Genomic DNA, 19,734 nt, shown 5'->3' on the forward strand with positions numbered 1-19,734 from the left:
TCTCACAGAGCTGGGAGTGAAATTGTGATATCTGGAAGGAGAGAAGACACAATTGGCAGTGCCTATTAATTCATATCTCCTGAGTGTTAGAAGACAGTGTTTTTGGATCAAGGTGCCCATGATCTCTAGGAACAAAGTGCCTCATTGCTAGGTCCTGAGTTGGAAAAAGACATCAAAACCAAACGGAAACAATAACAGAAGAATGTAGTATATTATGACAGTTCTAGGAGGAGAACCAGGAAACTAAGAAAGCATTAGTAAGAGAGAATCCTGCACAGAGAGAGGCTAAATCAGAGGACATGTTTTCGATAGCCCTGCCCTTAAAGTGAGGTCAGACCAGCAGCTGACCATCACTGGGAAGCTGGTCAGAAATGGAGGATCAGAATCTGCATTTTAACAAGATCCCTAGGGGACCCACCAACACAGCAAAGCCTGAGGAGCTCCGCTCTACAGGACAGTGGGTCCCAAACCAGGCAGCCTCTCAGGATCACCTGTAAACTTCAAGAAAGAAAAAGGGCAAATGCTGGGTCCCTGTTCCAGACAAAGTGAGTCAATCGGAATCTTTCCGGATGCTGCTCAAGCACATACCATTTTTCTTCTTCACAATTTCAGAGGGCGATTTTGATGAGCAATCTCTGTTGGGTCACTGCTCCAGGACAAAGTAAAATCTAGTCTTGAAAGACAAAGAAAAGCTATGCATGGTGATGTGACATGTATGTACGGGCCGGGGTGGGGAATAAAGTTAATGGGGTGGTAGGGAGTGAAAAAGGAAAAAAAAGGAATCACTGTTTCTAAGGCTCATAAACACACTGAAAAGATCATACACTGATCAGCCTTCATCCTCACGGGAAGAGAAACTTAACCAGTCTCCTCCCAGGAGGAATAGCCTTATTTTCTCAGGCAAGTGCCCACCTGTACACAGCACCAGCTTGTCAGGCACCTACCTTGCTTGTCTGATTTGGTTTAATCCCAGGCCCTCGAACCAACAGTGGAACTTTGATATCAAACTCATATAGCTGTCGCTTGTCTATTGGCAAAGAAAACTGTCCTGGAAACAAAACACAGACAGTAAAGATGGAGCCAAGAATTGGTCATATTCATTTCATTCATTTTAACAACAGCAAAAACTCAAACAACTTTGTTCTACTATTTCTGGTGTTTTAACAGAAAGCTTAAGTTTGCCTGGGTCTCTTATTATTACAAGGTAGGAAAACCAATGAGATCATCTCTAAATAAATGAATGGAGGGACTCTCTGGTCTATGATAGGACAAACTGAGCAAAAATGATGACTGGAAAGTACCAACACATACGTACATATAGATTTATGCACGATACTCAATCTGATCACAACTGAATGAGCTTACTCCAAAAACTGCCAAATAAAGGAACAAAAACATTTATCCTGCCTCTCCTGAATGAACTGCATTTTAAGATAATCGAATAATTGATGAGGGGAAATTCTTCTCTGAGGAATTCCAGCTAATAGACACAAAAGGACGGACAGGATTATGAAGTCAACATTTTGCAATTTCTAAGGGAATAATGGATTTAAGCAACAATCATCAATGGGATGACAGAAAGGCTCATAGGAAAGGCGTAGGCTGAAACCATCTCAGCCATCAATCAACACTAGCATCCTAAAAGTCACCATGGGCCTCATGACACGACGCAATAGGAAGCACACAGCAGCAGCACTGAGGAAGCATTCTTGCCTGAAAATGCAAATTTCTATCAAGTCCCTAATCTAACTACCAATCTATAGGAAATGAGAAATGAACAAGTTAAGGCAGCACAGGACAGCAATTAGCCAAATTCAGAATGAGACCTTCTAAAGGACAGAAGACTCACTTTTCCCAGTGAATCAGTGGCAGATGATAGACCTAAGAGACATAAAAACTAAAGGTAGTATGTGTACTTTATCTGGATCTTGATACATTATAAGCAAGTCAGATGCACAATCAGGGGCTGATGTATGAAATTACATGTCTGGGAGTTGCTTCAAAACTTTCTAGCAAAAAAGGAAAAACACAGGGAGGGTAGGACAAATTCAAAAGACTGGCCACGTGCTGCTGAAAAATCTAAGCTGGAAAATGGGGGTTATTTTACTAGCCTCTAATTTGAGTGTTTAAAAACATATACAGCAATACATTAAATGCCTGATCAATATGCTCCTATACAAGCAAGCCTCAGGTTAATTCCATTCAAAAGGAAATTTATAGATAGAGAAAGAAGAAAGCATTTGTTAAACTACAGAAGGTCCAAGTAGAAAGGAAGAAAGTCAAGGACATGTAGCTATCTCATATTGCAGCTTTGAAAAAACACCCCCAAAAGTAATTCTGCAATTTAGCAAGAGTTTTTCCTCCAAGGCAATCTTCTCTTGGTCTTGCTGTCTAGAATGTCTTCCATGAAGTTGCCTCCAACCCATCAAGTTCCTGCTCCGCTCCAGTTCTTAGCACACCACGTAATTTAGCACATGAAACAGCAAATAATGAAACCTGGTTTCTCCCTGTGGGACGGATGTGGCTCTCTAACCAGAGGGTGCTGAGGGCAAGACTCTCCCTCTGGCATGTCCACGGCTGTAAAGGACTAGAACTCCCTGCCAGGGCTACTGATTGGGTGAAAGAGCAAAGACATGCTCTCAAAGGCCATAGGAGTACTAACCCTGCCTCTTACCTGTGTGATAGCCATTGTCTGAGGTATAAAAGATGTAAGTGTTGCTGAGCTCCCCAGTGAACTCCAATCTCTTGATCAGTTTCTCCACAAGGTCATCAACTGAGAGTAGAGTTTGCCACCTGGATGTGAACAGAGGGTGGAAACGGGACTTCAGGGGCAATGGCTGAGGTATTGCTATCTCACCAAAAAGGCAAAAACAAAGATCCTCTATTCCCCCAAAACTCAAAATCAATTTCCCCCAAAACTCAAATCCTAAATCTGTTGCCCAGACCCCCAAGAGAAAAAACACATCAGAAAATTCCAGAGGGTAATTAATTCATTCCAAAGTTAACTGTTTCCAAAGAAATAAACTAGGCTTTTTATAACCAGTTACCTTTATTTTTCACTGCCACTGGCAATCAGAGTAGAGGCGATCAGAAGAGAAAGTTGTCAATTCAGTACAGAATACTACAGATCAATTCAGATAGGCCTGTGCTACAAAGAGTTTAATAGTCTAAATGAGGGGTTGGCAAACTATAACCCATGGGCCAAAGCTTGCCTGCTGTCTGTTTTTATAAAGTTTTATTGGAATACGGCCACACTCATTCACTTACATATTGTCTAGGGTTCCTTTTGTGCCACAACGGCAGAGTTGAGTAGTTGTGACAAAGAATATATGGCCTGCAAGCCTACAGTGTTTATTATTTGGCCTTTAAAGGAAAAGTTTACTGATCCCTGGTCTAAACTACACACTTCCTACAAGAAAGTAATGGATTTTTAAAAATTTACTTAAAAGAGTTCTTGAAAATTCTAAACAGCAAAGGCAAATATTTTGCTCTAGTCTAAGCCTTTGGGTATTTTGTCAAATATTTGGGCTTATCTTTTACCAAGTGACCTTTTCTTTAAACACAGGAAAAAAAAATTTCTACCAAATGGTTCAAGTCTGGAAAACTTTTTTTTTTTTTTTAATCAGAATATTATAGGGGTACAAACACTTTGGTCACATAAATTGCCTTTGCACCACCTGAATCAAAGCTACAAGTGTGCCCATTGCAATACTCTTTAACAAGTCTTAAAAATAGATGGTTTAGTTAGTCCTGCCACCTTATACACCTGAGTGTAAAAGAATCCCTGCTTCTGTTTTTGTTTCAAAGATAACAACGTGGTGCAGCACCCCCCGACCCCCCCCCCCCCGCCCGTGCATGAGCTGACTTGGAGGGTCCTCAAAACCACTCAGATTGAGAAAACAGCAGCAGTTCTTACCTTTTCCTAAATGCATTATCTAAAAACTGTATTGAAGAATTAGTCATTGGAGTCTTGGCTTGCCTAATTAACCAGTGCTTGTTCTAAAATTTAGAAGAAAAAAAATATTAACACCAAGTAACCACAGTCCAATAAACTACTGGATTACTAGAGTAGAAAATAAATAGGATCATTTCATTCACACTTTAGCAAAAAGGAACTAACTGGAACGTATTTAAGCAATATCAGATCTTTTCTCCCTTCCTCTGCATTCCTAAAAAAGAAACTTCTGCAGATTAGCTCTATCATTCATTCTTCAGCTTCCCACCACCTTCCAAACCACAAAAAGCCTTGACTCCTTTGTCAGCAGCATTAAAGGATTTTAGAGGATGTCACTGGGAAACTACTGGCTAAAATGAGATTTAATTTACAACTTTGATCTTATGCTACAAATAGATAATATAAATATTAACTTTATCTTCTAAGTTTTGTCTAGTAAGTCATCATTCCATCACCCTCTATTTTCCTCCCCAAGATATTTATCAACTTAGATCCTTGGGAAAAATCCCATCACAGCAATTTCCTAAAACTTCAAGTCCAAATCTAGAGGGTACTTCCATTTAAATAAAAAAGTCATAATTTTAAAAAACAAAAACATTCCCATACACCATTCATTCTCTCCTCTCTATTTATAAAACCCTAAGCCACCATCTTCCAAACGAGGCTTCTCAAAGTGCTCTTTAGTAGATAAGTTTGAGAAATGCTATGATGGCATATCTTCCTGCTGGAAATTCACATCAGACCATGAATAACCGAAAGTTCTGTAGCAGAGTGACTTATTTAACCCAAAGTTTCCAGACTTAACTTGATCATCGGAATGACTGTTACAAACTTCTTTTGGAGTACAGCTTGAGAATAGCCCTCTAATTTAAAACCCAGTTCACTCAGCTTGAAAATCATATTTAACAAGCACATACCTACAATGTGCCAGGGAGTATGCTAAATGTTCCTATGCACTTGTCATACAGTAGTCGAATGAGGGATCAGAATTTCCCACTTTAGAGGGAAAAAATGAAATTAAACATCTTATTCATTTTCAGGTCACTGAGCTAGAAAGTATTAGCGCTGAGTCTGACTTTAATACTCATTCTTTCTACAACCTTAACAAGCAATTACAATTTTGGGGTAACAGGTTTGAGGCAGTGGAAGCCTTTTGCCTTTGAACCAGGACTGCCTATACTCTGTGCCAAAGGAAATATAAGTAACTGGCATATGAGGCAAATACTTAGGTTATTATGGCTTTTAATTATGTCCCTCGTTCTGGTTCACTTTTCCATTCAACTTCTCTTCCCAACCACACTGCACAGGGCCACCCCCTGCTGCCCATGCCTTGGGCCAGTGAGGGCCATCTAGAAGCTGCTGCAGGCCAGCTCAGTCCCCAGGGATGTGTCTCAGCCTCTGCCAGGAGGGAGGAGGGCCAACACAGAGGTTATGAGGACAGCCTGAGTAATACTCTGGGAAAGATGGCATTTCTTCACCATTCCCTGTGGACTCTCCAGCTGCTTACTGGATGTATAACCTTACCTGTACTTGAGAAGCAAAAGTTTATACTGTCTGTTGTAGTAGGGACAGGTGTAATTACCTTCAAAAGATCGTGAAGAAAAACCCACTACAAAGCTCAAAGGCTTCCTGACAACTATATTGCAGTTAATTACATTGTGTATGGTTGAATTCAAGGATTAGGGGACACTACCGTTCCATGGATGTTGAAGTTCTTGTTTCTTGGCGCAAAGACGTTCTGGAAAGTCTTCTGGTACTGAGGCGCGGCTGTCCAGGGCGAATGAGGCGCTGGAGTGGCGATCATCATGAAGAAGGGCTCAGAGTTGGACTTGTAGTCCAGGAAGTCCAAGGAGACATTAGCCTGACACATACAAAGATTTGTCATCTCCTACCCTACCCAATAGTTGAGTGCTTAATAGATGAATGTCCTCTGGTGAGCAGAGAGTACAGGGTCACATCAGCTTTTAATCTTAGCACGTGATCTTATGTCACAGTCATTTGCAGGCACATTGTTGAAACATATATATTTGGTTTTTAGGTAATACTCAAAATAAAAAATTGAAAAGTATACCATCATAAGAGAGCAACTGATGATTTTACATGATCTAGAAATTATGTCTCCCTCAAGGAAAGCAATAGTAATTTGGCCATTTTAGTATCAATTTCCACTAACGGAGCTTAGAGTATATACACTTGATGACCTCAAGAATATAAATAGAAAGTCAACCTAATTCCAAAAAGCGGGCAAGGTGGATTAAGTTACCTTACCCTTATGAAAATATATAGAAAGTAGATGTCATATATTATTGCAGCTGAAGTAGCTAAGCTAAATGAATGTTACATACAAATACATCCCACTAGGGCTTTCATTTTTTATATGGACTTAACATTTTTCATTTGCTTATCAGAAGATACTTCTTTATTTTATTTTTAAGAGTACCGTGGTACTATCATAGCTCACTGTAACCTTGAACTCCTGGCCTCAAGCAATTCTCCTGCCTTGGCCTCCCAAAGTGCTGGGATTAACAGGCGTGAGCCACCGCACCCTGCCTAGGATATAATTCATGAAAATAAAAGCACCCTACATAATGCTGTTTTTCATTGTTCTAGTTATTTATGTCTTCATTTATTCCCAACACTAACTCAAAACATACTGACTGTATCTATTTCCTATCACTCTCCCTCCTACTTAACTTTATTCCAGTCTCATCAGCTTCTTTGTGGTTTCTCAAATATTCGAGCCACGCTCTTGCCTCAGAGTCCTCACACTTACTGTTCCCTCTGCCTGTGGCAATCTTTCCCCTGATCTGTGTAGCTCATTCTCACCTCCTTCAGGTTTCCCTTAAATGTTACCCACATAACCCCATACCCTGCCTTATTCTCTGATGACCATCTAATGAGGCAACAAATGAATGCGTGTATCTATACATATGTGACATACATAAAATCTGCCACTAGGAAATTACCTTCCACAGAATCAGGGACTTTGCTTCATTTACTGCTAAACACCTGCTCTACAAGGTGCTGAACTATTTGGTGAATGAATGCTCTGTGGAAGGTTACCACTGGAAATGTCTCAGGACAGGAAAGTCAGTAACAATTCACCTGCTTTCAATAATTTTTATATACAAATACATAATGCCCAAAGAACTCCAATATCTCTATCCCTCCATCCTCATGATGGAGCCTGTGAAGCTGCCATCTTGTAGCTTATGAGTAAAACTGGGGTTAAAATAGGAACTCCTACCAAGTAAAACCTCTACAAAGTAATCTCTACCATTATAGAGATTAATCTTCAGAAAAGGGATTTGCTGCTGGAATTTTATGAAAATTAGATCTGAGCCTGGCTGATACACAAAGAAAAATACCCTCAGGAGTTTTTAATCAGCTGGAAATACTCTATGGCAGTTAGACCAAGTTATTGTGCATTTCCATTATCCAACACAAACAAGTAAGACTACAGGTTTTCTAGGCAGAGAGTTCAATCACACGTGAGCCAAACCTGCAAGGACAGAGTTACAGAGCTTCAGCAACTCACCAAAACATCTGTCAAGTAGTCCACACTGTAATTTTCACCATGCCTACGTGCCTTCCCATTGATAGATAGGGTATAATTATAGTATTTAGAATTCTTTTCCTATTAAAAAGAGGAAAGTAAAATTTGTTAGGTCAGTACACAAAATTATAGCCTGAATTCATGCTGTGCTAAAATATACTCTGTTTAAACAGTGGTAAGACATAAAAATATTGAATTGGATTTTTTGACTAGGGTTTTATTAAAGACTGTTTCAATAATATGTTCTAGTTTGAAAAACTGGATCAGTTTGAAAAACTACATTGCTTAACCTTGTGCAATGCAGGAAAAACATCCCAGAAAGGAGTGACTCACAAATCAACAGACTTTCTTTTAAGGAGATAAAATTGCTAGTTGTAAAATAAAACAGTTATGTCAATGTCAGAACTACATCAGAGAGTAAACATATTTTGCATCTTGTAGGTCTGTGTGTAATTGTCACTCACTTCAATAATCACTTACCAAAGCATACCAATAACTCCAGCCCAGAGGAACATGTTCTAGTCCACCGGCACCTGGGGCTCCATACTGGGGGGGGAAAAAAAAAAAAAGACAAGTAGGACATTAGAAGTCCCTTGAAATGACCGGAACCGAAAGAAATAGGAAACTTTTGGAATCTTTTTAGACCAGGTCCTGAAACATGGTAGCTGTTCGATTTTCCCAAATAAACTAATCAAAAAGTAAACTCTATAATCCTAGGAACTTCTAAAAAGCAGGAGTTGGCAAACTAAAGCCACTGAGCTGAATCTGGCCTGACAACTGTTTTGTATGACCAGCAAGGTAAGAATTTTTTTTAACCATTGAAATATATAAAAACCACCCAAAAGGTGACTATTTTGTGAAATGTGACAATTAGATAAAATTTAAATTTTGGTAATTATATAGAAACTTTTATTGGAACACAGCCACGCTCATTCATTTATGTAGTCTGTGACTGCTTTCATGCTACAGTGGCAGAGTGAAACAGTCAAAACGGAGACACACGGCCTGCAAAGCCTAAAATGTGGCCTAGCCCACATAGCCCATTCATGGGGTGAGTGCTGAGCTACTGATGGCACAGGCTGAATAGTCTAACTGACCTTGTGACTAGTAATAGCCAAAATATTCAGACTATGAGCTATCACCCTATTACAGGCTGAGTATCCCAAACCCGAAAACTTGAAATATTTTGAGTGCTGACGTGCCACTCAAAGGAAGTGTTCATGGGAGCATTTTGTATTTTCAAATGTGGAATGCCCAACTAGTAAGTATAATGCAATTATTCTAAAATCCATAAAAATCTGTAATCTCAAACACTTCTGTTCCCAACCATTTTGGATGAGGGATACTCAATCTGTATCAGTTGTCCTGCTGATGAAATCTACTTCTGGAGCTCAATTTCTCTGATGAAATGAATAAGTAAAGAGACCACAGGATGATCCCACTTTATCCTGACAAGGTTAATGACAGCCCATTTAAAGTCCAGTTTAATCCCTGAAAACTAAATCTTTGAATAGTCTCTCCTAATTTTATACATACATTAGATGACCTCCAGTATACAAAGTAGTATATGTTCTCTTTATGACCCATAGCCCCATCCCAATAACCTAATATCCTTACTTCCTATTCCTCATGATTCTTTTCAAACTGACTCATCTTCCTTCAAACCCACAAGGTTGCAAGTTCCCCTAATTACTGGGAGGAGGGAGAAATTAACAGAAAATTCAGATCAGATATTAAGATTTATAAGCAACTACAAATAAAGTATATAAGAAAATGTACATCTTCTCTTTGTCTCATATCCCCAGTTTTACTATAAGATCTAACCCCAAACGCTCCCAAACACACTACTTCCTTGAAGCCTGGACTTTGAAGTATCCCTCCATCCAGCCCTACAACGCCTCTTGACCATATGCTTTAATGACCTGAGTGCCCCAGGTTCTGGATGCTTTCCTTTTATCACTACTCTCTCTACAGTGTGTTCTTACTTTTCAGGTTAGAAAAATGAGATAAGCACTAAGTTGTTATAATTCAGAAAAGCATCTAAGAAATCTGAAGAATGATTCTAAGAGGAAAAAATTCTTCACTTTGATCCCGATAAAGGGGAAATGGAAACAAAGATGACATGACAGCCACATGACAAGCAGAATTCCTCAGGGAAGAAGATGCACCAGATAGCAGCAGTCTCAGGATAATTTTATTTTTTTATTTTTTTTATTTTTGAGACAGAGTCTTGTTCTGTTGCCCTGGCTAGAGTGCGGGGGCATCAGCCTAGCTCACAGCAACCTCAAACTCCTAGGCTTAAGCGATCCTTCTGTCTCAGCCTCACGAGTAGCTGGGACTATAGGCATGCGCCACCATGCCTGGCTAATTTTTTTCAATATTTATATTTTTAGCTGTCCAAATCATTTCTTTCTATTTGTAGTAGAGACGGGGTCTCGCTCTTGCTCAGGCTGGCCACGAACTCCTGACCTCGAGCGATCCACCCGCCTCGGCCTCCCAGAGTGCTAGGATTACAGGTGTGAGCCACCGCGCCTGGCCTAGGATAATTTTTAAATAAATACTCCTGGGACTGTTGAAAGGAACACTAACTTCAGTACTCAAATCATGTGAACATGTTTATGTAAGTTAGTTCCTGTTTAATGGGCAGATTTGGAAGAAACAACATATACCAAAAACCTGTAACATGAATTGATACTAATGAAAAAATTAACATGACTTATATTAATTCACATTTAAAAAGCTATTATAAAAAAAGGAATAGACCATTCAACATACCTCATTTAAATATTTCCCTGCAAAAAAGGTTTGATAACCACACATTGATCTGAGAATTGCTGGGAAAGTATTTGGTTCTTGGATCTTCTGCCAAGACTTGCTACTGCAGTTTCCCTCTAAAGTGTTGTTGACAACGTGATGATTATGTGGGTACTTCCCTGTCAGGATACTGGCTCTGCTGGGGCAGCAAAGAGCACTTGGCACATACTACAAAGGGAAGAGAACAAAAAAGACAAAGTTACACAAGAAAGATGGAGTTTTCATCATTTCTAAAGAGAATAAAGAAAGCTGCTCAATATGCTAACTTCAAATTTTTAGTTTCTCAAGGAATATAGCTTTTCTTTATACATGACATACTTCAGAGCTGATCTAAGTCACAGAGTAGAGACGTGAAAGCATATAAAACAAACCAAGAGCACAGACTTATTTTTCAGTTGGTTTCTTTCTGCAGGATAACGTACGTAACAGTAACTCTAATTTCATCTAGTCTCATGCCAAAGAAATAATATTTCACGTGCAAAGAGCACAACGTTGGTCTTAACAAAAAATAAAGAATACTACTTGAATCTAGTGTAACTGAGAAGCGGAGATTCATGCTGAGGCTGATCTGTAGCTTTATGCATTTCCTGTATCACTTTATACACCGGACACAGACTTTTTTCTCTACTCTAATTACATTTCCATCAGCTACCGTCATCAACAGATTTTCCCCATTTAACCAAATAATATTTGTATACATCTCCAAGCCACTTCACAGAAAGGAAATACTAGTTCATACTCATGCCAGCATGACAGCCATTCAAGCATACACTCATGCCAAAATGAGGTGTTATCCCTTTTAAATGCTTAGCATTTTTTTGGCCTTTCAAATTAGATTTGGCATTTTTAAATACTGCTGAGGATGAACGTTCTCTACATGGGTACTGACCAATTGTGTTTATGCGAATGGTCTGTTCATGTGCTTTGCCCATCTTTTCCCCCTGGGCTGTTGTTGGCCTCTTGTTACGTAAGATTTGAGTTAAGGAAGGACTCGGTCATGTTACAAATATACTTCCCATTTTTACTTTTGTCTCTTAATTTTATTAGATATTTGACTTCTGCAATTTTTACATTGGCAGCTCTTAAATTCTTTCCTCTTTTTCTTTTCTGATCAATTTTACGGACAGCACCACACTGGTTACTGTACCTTCATGTTACATTTTAGTATCTCTGGTAGGACAATTTCTTCCTTTAAAAAAATTACCTTGATTGTTCTTATTTATCATTCCAGGTAACTTTTGGAATCACTTAAATGGAGTCTAAAAATGTCCTGTTAGGATTCCAATTAGAGTAAACATTTTATGTGTCTTCCCACAGAAAATGACGTGCATATCTACATATCAAGTACTTTTATCACTCACAGAGTTTTAATTTACATAGGATTTAATCATTTCTGGCCACCACTAGTTATTCCTAGAGAGTTTATATTTTGCTGCTATTATGAATGGGATCTTTTCTCCACCGTCCACCTTTTATTTCTCTAACTGGCTATATGGAAGAAAGTTATTAATTCTTTTCATCTCTACCTTACTGAATTCTATTAATTTAAAAAGTTTTTCAACAAGTCTATATTTCCTGGATAAAAAATCCAAACTAGCAGAAATAACTTTTATTTTTCCAATAAACTTACCTCTTATTTCCATAAGAATTATGGCAGTGACTAAATAGTCCATAACATTAAATGAGATATCAGGCCCTTATTCCATCCCTAACAACAATGCCTTAAGTATAAGGTGTGCTATTTGTTTGAAATATTCATAATAGGATGTATTCTTCTAACAGTTTAATAAATTATCAGGAAAAGATGCTAAAATTTCAGAGGACTTTCAAGTATCTATTAGGATGTACATATTTCATTTTCCTTCTTTCAACTACTGATATGTTGGTAGACAATATAATAACCAACAACACATAGTACTTACTGTAAGTCAGGCACTGATATAAGCACTTTACACATATCAAAACATTTAACCTCAGGACAACCAGGAGGTAGATTTTAGCACCCTCATTTCCAAGTGGGGAAAACAAGGGTCAGAGAGGTTAAGCAACTTGCCCAAGGTCCCACTGCTAGAAAGCAGCAGAGAGAGTATCTCTCAAGCACGACACTATGCTACTGTTCAGTGGATCTCCTGATAATAAGCCACTCTCCATTCCTAGACTACCACTTACTTGGTTACGTGCATGGTTCTTGAATGTGAATTAATATTTTATTTTGGACCTTCACATCTACATTTTTAAATATTCATGTTATATATATATTTTGGTGCTACTTGTCAGGTTTGGTTATCAGGGTTAATTAGGCTTTTACCACAGAATAGTTTACATAGCATAAATGCTATTTGATTTTGTTTTTTTTTTTTTTTTTTTTTTTAAAAGAGACCGGGTCCTTTTAAAAGGACTGTTGTCCATGCTGGACATGAACTCCTGGGCTCAAATGATCTTCTCACCTCTGCTTCCCAGGTAGTTGGGACTATAGGCACATGCCACTGAGCTCAGCTAAATGTGACATGATTCTTATAATCCATTTTCAAATCTCAAAACAGAGAGGTTTTAAATAAAATTCTCTAGTTCTGAGTTGTAGAACAGACTGGTTTAGAAAATACCTGCACTAATCTTCTATTGATAAGTAATATTTCAATTAAAAGAGTTTGCATCACATTAAATAAAGTCCTTCCTTCAGATCAGGCACTTAACTAGGAAATGAAAAACCACACAGATTATACCAGAGTCCCCAGAATATAAGTTTCTTCTTAGAATGTAAACACAGTTAAAGTCTAACAAAATTAAATTAGCCTCAAAACTTACAGCGCTGGAGAAAGTCATCCCCATATCTCCAATGAGAGCCTTGGTTTTCTTTAGTGGTGTCTGTAAAAGTAAGTAATTATCTGTTAAATACCTGATAAATTAAAACACATAGACCAGGATTCATGTTTTGTCACATCTTACTCAATGTTTTGTTCCCAAATGGTCAGCTCTACCTGACACTAAGCAACAGCCAAGAGAGTCCTGTGTGTTTCTGGAGAGGAACCAAACAGGTTTGGTTATAGTCACCTGCATCCTGTGCAAAAGTGCAGGGGGTCATAACGCTCACAGGAAGGGAAAGTTCACAGCTGATGGCATAATTCCAGCAATGCTGACTTCAATGTAATGAAATTTTGGTGCCCTTTTGTTTATCACCAACACCCTTACAAGGTAGACAGGGTGGACCTATCTATCTCTATTCATTCTTATTTAAAAGCAGGATGTGGAAAATGATGTGAAAGGAGCCTTTCTCCCCTTAAAACAGAAATAAGACAACACTTAAGATTCTTATTTAAAAGCAGGATGTGGAAAATGATGTGAAAGGAGCCTTTCTCCCCTTAAAACAGAAATAAGACAACACTTAAGATTCTGAAAGCCAGACAAGGCCTCAAGGCTCAGAGACTGACTCAAACCTCACACTCAGTGGTGGAGCCCAGACATATACTTGTCCACTACCAGCTTGCTGCCCTCTGCACTAGACCAACCACCACCTCAGGAGAAGGCCTTGAACCAGGTGGCAAGCAGGAAAGAACCCTGTCAAGTAAAAGGCTAGTCAGAAATTACTTTGTTTATATCCTTATTTTTCATCTTTTGTTCAAAATCTAGGATCCTGATAAGTACAGAGGACAATTAATTTCACCCCAGAGAATAAAAGTATGAAGTCTTTAAATATAAATAAACAGAACACTAGTAATCTTTATTCAGATTCCAGACAGCAAAAAGCACCACTGAAGAGGCCCATTTTAGTTGTAATATCAGTCAATTCATGATGATTCTGAAATACTTTTGAATTCTAAGACCATACTGAATGCAGTTTTAAGTATGTTTTGTTGTGTAATAATTCCTTAAAGATGGATAATCCAAATATATAACTAGGTTAACAAGAGCCTCATTTTTGATAACGTATAAATTACTTTCCCTCACTGTTTTATATTGGTAGTAGAAAACCTAAGGAACCCATAAGCTCAAAAGGATGAGAATTCTAACTTATTCAAGAAGAGCTTTGCTAATTTCATGAGTAGATCCGTAAGAGGCTTCCAGGAGACACTAGAGATGTAGAAGGTCTTTGCCAACTTTCAGAAGCAATGTCACCAGCCATGCTATCCTTAAAACATCACTGAGTGCTATCTTCGGAAAAGAACACTGGGCTGAATGAAACAATGGTTAGACAAAGAACCTGAGTTACCATGAGCAGTGGTCCCCAACTTCGACACCAGGGACCTGTTTTGTGGAAGACAGTTTTTCCACGGATTGGAGGGGGTGGGATTTAGATTTTAGTCTAAGTCAAAAAGAAGTTTACATTAACAACCATAATCTTTACACTGCTAATAGTAGTACAAATGATAACCACAATCTGTGTTTAATCAAACAAGTCCGAACAAGAACCACACAGCACTGAAAATGTATGTGTATGTGTGTCCACGCTAATGTGAATATAAAACGGATCCTTAAGATCTAAGCAAAGATGGTGGCTCGTCAGGGTAAGGCCATACAACAGTCTTTAAGAAGCATAGGGGCAAATGTGTTATCTTGCTCATCCCAAGCAAAATCCTTTCTATTAAAACCCTAAGGAGTCATTTACTTTCCCAGTCCCATATATAATTGCTCTGAAATAGTTTTGACAATTCTGATAATTCTATGCCTTACTTTTAACAATGGAAATCATTTTGCTTTAAGCAAAGCAATGACATGATGTATTTATTCTTCTCTTATATTTCATCATGGCTTCTCTCACTTCCTTGAGGTTTTGACCATATGTCACTTTTTCCCAGAGTAAATGATTTTAAAAAGAGCAACCCATGCTTTAGTGAAGAACAGTGTAAATGATGTTGAAATAAAATCAAGAAATAGATAAGAACAGTTCCCTGGGGGCAAAAAGTAAAAACAGATGATATCTAGAACAAATACAGTGAAATGTTAAAGATGATATTACTACATAAAAGAATATTTCAAAGAAGGCTAAAAATTCCACATTAAACCAATATCCTAAGTACTATCTATAAGCCTTTGAGCTGAATTGTCTCAGGGAATTAATTGGAGGGTTGATCACTGTTTTCCAACTATGGCAGCAATTTGTAATCTTTTGGGGATCAGAGAACCCCTCCTCTGCAAAAACTTTTACATAGTTTTACATGTAAATTAAGGAGTTCCATTATCCCACTGGCATCCCCAAATGTCACCTGAAGAATTTCTGATCTGTGTTTAAATGACAATGCCAGTATAAGCATGTCGAATGACATCTGATAAATCTGTATTATCACAGTATTCTAGAATAGGAGAAAAAGCATGATGCTCTGGGATCACAGCACACCCAAACTTTGCCCCTTATTAGCTATATGAACCTTGGCCAAGTTACTTAACCACTTCCAAGTATTAGTTTCCTTTTCTTTAGGATATTATCTACAGCAGAGGGCTTTGCTACTGGTTTAAAGAAGTAAGTAGGATTAACATACTAAGGGGGAGAGACCTCAAATATACAGAGACTACAGCTGGGGTCTATAAGAATTGAAGAAACTGAATTCTGAATACCTTATATTTAAGTAATTAATTTTCTTGTCAACAGAGATAAGAAAGCTTGACCTTTTCATTAAATACTTTAATCACTGATAGAGATGGCTTGCTTTTTCTGGACAAAACACTCTTCAAGGACACAATTTTTTTTTTTTAAAGGAGTTTTGTGAGCAGCAGAATAAGCACAGAAGTTGTAATGGTGGTAAAAACCAAAGTAAAACCTAGGAAGGAAATTAAACCAAGAGTCTATGATGTCAACATGGCTGGGTAGAAACTAAAAGGCCATGAGGCATATATGACACAAAGAAGTGTGGAGTCAAAATGAAAGTATCTTATTTTCACGCTCTTGAGCACAACGAGAGTAAGATATTTTACTTTACAACCCAGAAATATACATATGGATATGGTTACCTTTACCATGTCTGTCTCTCTCTCACACACATTTTACATACTATGTATGTAAAAATTTTTGCAGAGAGGGAATCCTCTGACCCCAAAAAGATTACAAATTGCTGCCATAGTTGCAAAACAGTTGATCAACCCTCCAATTCCCTGAGACTAATTCAGGACAAAGGATTACAGATAGCCATTTAGGATTTTGGTTTAATGTGGAATTTTTCAGCCTTCTTTGAAATAGTCTTTTATGTAGCAACATCACCTTTAACATTTCACTGTGTTTGTTCCAGCTATCATCTGTTTTTACTTTTTTCCCCAGGGAACTGTTCTTACCTATTTCTTGATTTTACTTAAACATTATGGTGTGATGGATACACTTTTCTTCACTAAAGCACGGGCTACAAAACATTCCAAGCAAAAACGTTGGTAGCTTACTAACTAAACTGATTTCACAACTCACTCATGGGTTGGGACCAGCAGTTTGAAGGACACTGAACTAAGGAGTTACCACACAGGAAAAATTAGGAACCTCTTGTCTGGAGTGTTTCATAGTCTCAGCAATTCAGCTGAAAGCAAAAAGAGAACTGAAAGGAAGAAAGCAATAAAGACTTTGTTTTTGAAAAGATGAGAAGAATGCTGGATCCTGGATCAGGGGGCTAGTCAGGGTTTTGTCTTGACTCTGCCTCAACTACTTCTGTGTCTTGTTTGGGCAAGCTGCTTTCTGGGCCTCCGTGAGGAAGGGGTCGAAGGGATGTTTCCAAAGGTCATAAATTCCAGAATTCTACAATACAAGAGCAAAATAAATTCTGGTAAGGAATGGAGTCTCATCACAACAACCCATTAGACATAAAATGAACCGCTGACAGTATCTAATGCAACAGCCAGGCGTTCAATTAGATTGATTGAATTTCTTGAGCCTTGTGAAGCAAAACACACACTCAACAGTTCAACAGCCTGCATACCAGATTAGCTCATTTCAGCACTTATTTTCTAGATATCAGGCACAGATATTGTACAGAGGCACAAATGCAGAGGGGCCTAGGTCCCTCATAAAGGGGGCTGGACTTGTCCACTGATCCTCTAATCCAAAAGAAAATCAATCAGGGCTCGCTAGCTCTTAGCCAGCACCTGCTCCTCATTGGTTCAACCCATCCTCCAATGGCCTCCACATGTTTCTCTTGAGATGTGAACGCGAACTCCGCAGCAGTAGGGTCCAGACTAGCAGCTCCGTGTGGTGCGTGCATGCGTATCAATTCAGAGGAGGAAGCAGTCCTGCAGCCCCTTACACCTGAGTAACCGGCCACATGGGGCAAAACCAAACCTACCTGGGGTCAAGGCAGCCAATTCGGGGAGTAGGGGTGGGGACGGAAAAAGAGAGCAAGAAACGGGGGAGTCAGAAGGAGAGGTGGAGGGGCGGGGCAGAAATAGAGGAGTTACCATGCCGCCGAGCACTTCGTCCTGGTCGTCGGTGAGGAGCAGCACCACATTGGGCCTCCGAGAGGCCGCCGCCACCCGGGAGACCCCCAGGCAGCCGCTCAGTAGCAGCAGCAGCAGCAGCACTGGGCTGCAGAAGGGCAGGTGGCGGGGCCTGCCCCGCCGGGGCCCACCTGGGGCCAGAGGCAGGAGCCGCATGGCGGACAGGGCTCCGGGGGGACCCGGGGCGGGGTGGAGGGACGCGCAGGTAGCCGGTGGGCGAAAGGCCGACAAGCCACAGGAAAAGGCTTTGCGGTGAAGGCCGGGGGCTAGGGTCAGGCGTTTTCTCCCCAGGCGCGATCACGTGAGCCGGGGACAGGGGGTGGAGCGCGCGGCGTGGTCACGTGACGGGAGGCGTGGGCGGGGCCATGGGCGCAGCCGCGAGCGAAACGCCGGGCACTTGCCAAAAAGGGTCGAAGGATTCCGAGGACCTGGCGCAGGCCTGGGGTGCATTCTGGTAGGACCTGTTTCTGAGCGCTTGGTGGAGCGATTAAAATGGGGGGAAGAGAAGATGAAAAGCAGGAGGCAGTCACCAAATACCATCCGATTAAGAGGAAGAGAGAGAAAGAATGTTCCTACCAGATGTTAAGAGCAGCTGATGGGTAAAGTTTTTTTTCTAGCATATTTAACCCCTGAATCAACGAGTACTTATTCAGGGCTCTTATGTTTATACAAAATGAAGGGAAACCAGAGTGTCAGGGCACTTATGTTTATTCGTTTTTAGTTTCTCTACAACTTGTGAGGTGTGAGGTAGGTCTTAACATTCTCATGTAGCCCAGCTGTTAAATTGAAGTTGGATTCAAGTCAGCTCTGCTTAACTCCAAAGCCTGATGATGTTCTGCTTTCCTCAGCTGACATCGTGGTTTCAAACAAACAATTTAAGGATATCCTGACAGCTTTATCCTAATATTCCTTGATGACTTTTTTCTTCTTTTTTTCTTTTTTTTGAGACAAGAGTCTTGCTGTGTTGCCCCGGCTAGAGTGCAGTGGAGTCATCATAGCTCACACTGCAACCTCAAACTCTTGGGCCTCCTGTCTCGGCCTCCCCAGTAGCTGTAAATAGAGGTGCGCGCCACCACGCCTGGCTAATTTTTTTCTATTTTTTTAGTAGAAACGGGTCTCACTCTTGCTCAGGCTGTTCTTCAACTCCTGAGCTCAAGCAATTCTCCCGCATAGGCCTCCCAGAGTGCTAGGTGTACAGGCATGAGCCACCGCCCTCCACCTTCTTTGGTGACTTTTTAAAAAGCTCTCTGGGAAGATGTTGGAGGATGTGCACATTGAACAAAAACCTTGAAACATGGTCATCCAACCACATTATTAAGTAATCTTTAGGGGAAAAAATTCCATGAAATTAGGAGTTCCAAATATTTCTGTGGTCACTCTGAAACAACTGTACCGTACTCCCATGCTGAAGTCTACAAAAACAGAAATATCCCAAGCAAGGTAAACTGTCTAGTCATATCCCCAACTCGGTACAACAGACTGTACCTCCTTGCTGGTAACAGTATTTTGCCTAATCTGGACTGTATGCCAAGAAAAATCTTTTAAAACTTGTGAAAGCACTATAAGGTAAAAATAATTGTGGAAATACTTTTGAAACCTCGTGTGCACTATAGGACTTATGCAAAAGGAGGTAACGCCTTTATTTTATTACATTTTTTTCCACATCAGATGGCTCATGTGCTGAGTAACAAGATTTCAGGGAGGTACATCTCACATTAGCATGAAAACCCAATTATCACGCTTATGAACCATGAAAGAATCTTACTACATTTTTTTTAAAAAGTAAGTATACAGAAGGCAAAATTATCTTTATTTTTTTATTTTTATTTTTTGGAGACAGAGTCTCACTCTTTTGCCCTGGCTAGAGTGCCGTGGCGTCAGCCTAGCTCATAGCAACCTCAAACTCCTGGGCTTAAGCAATCCTGCCTCAGCCTCCCGAGTCGCTGGGACTACAGGCATGCGCCACCATGCCCTGCTAATTTATTCTATATATATTTTTAGTTGT

The 19,734-nt window shown here is 39.7% G+C and overlaps 1 protein-coding gene and 1 pseudogene across 1 annotated transcript in view; both read right to left on the bottom strand.

Annotated features, from left to right (window-relative positions):
• The window catches only part of GNS (glucosamine (N-acetyl)-6-sulfatase), a 33,881-nt gene extending 15,870 nt beyond the window's left edge, over window positions 1-18,011 (bottom strand). Inside the window, exons 1-9 of the mRNA XM_069489861.1 lie at window positions 17,691-18,011; window positions 13,131-13,190; window positions 10,287-10,493; window positions 7,992-8,057; window positions 7,494-7,592; window positions 5,649-5,816; window positions 3,917-3,999; window positions 2,675-2,793; window positions 945-1,048 (exon numbers count right to left, since the gene is read on the bottom strand). Coding sequence (XP_069345962.1) covers window positions 945-1,048; window positions 2,675-2,793; window positions 3,917-3,999; window positions 5,649-5,816; window positions 7,494-7,592; window positions 7,992-8,057; window positions 10,287-10,493; window positions 13,131-13,190; window positions 17,691-17,885 — 1,101 coding nt within the window. The 5' untranslated portion in view covers window positions 17,886-18,011. The remainder of the gene's footprint in view (window positions 1-944; window positions 1,049-2,674; window positions 2,794-3,916; window positions 4,000-5,648; window positions 5,817-7,493; window positions 7,593-7,991; window positions 8,058-10,286; window positions 10,494-13,130; window positions 13,191-17,690) is intronic.
• Window positions 18,012-19,391: 1,380 nt separating this feature from the next.
• Window positions 19,392-19,489, bottom strand: LOC138397809 (small nucleolar RNA U13; annotated as a pseudogene).
• Window positions 19,490-19,734: the final 245 nt, after the last annotated feature.

This window comes from Eulemur rufifrons, chromosome 16 (genome assembly GCF_041146395.1).
Source record: "Eulemur rufifrons isolate Redbay chromosome 16, OSU_ERuf_1, whole genome shotgun sequence".
NCBI classification, from domain to species: domain Eukaryota; kingdom Metazoa; phylum Chordata; class Mammalia; order Primates; family Lemuridae; genus Eulemur; species Eulemur rufifrons.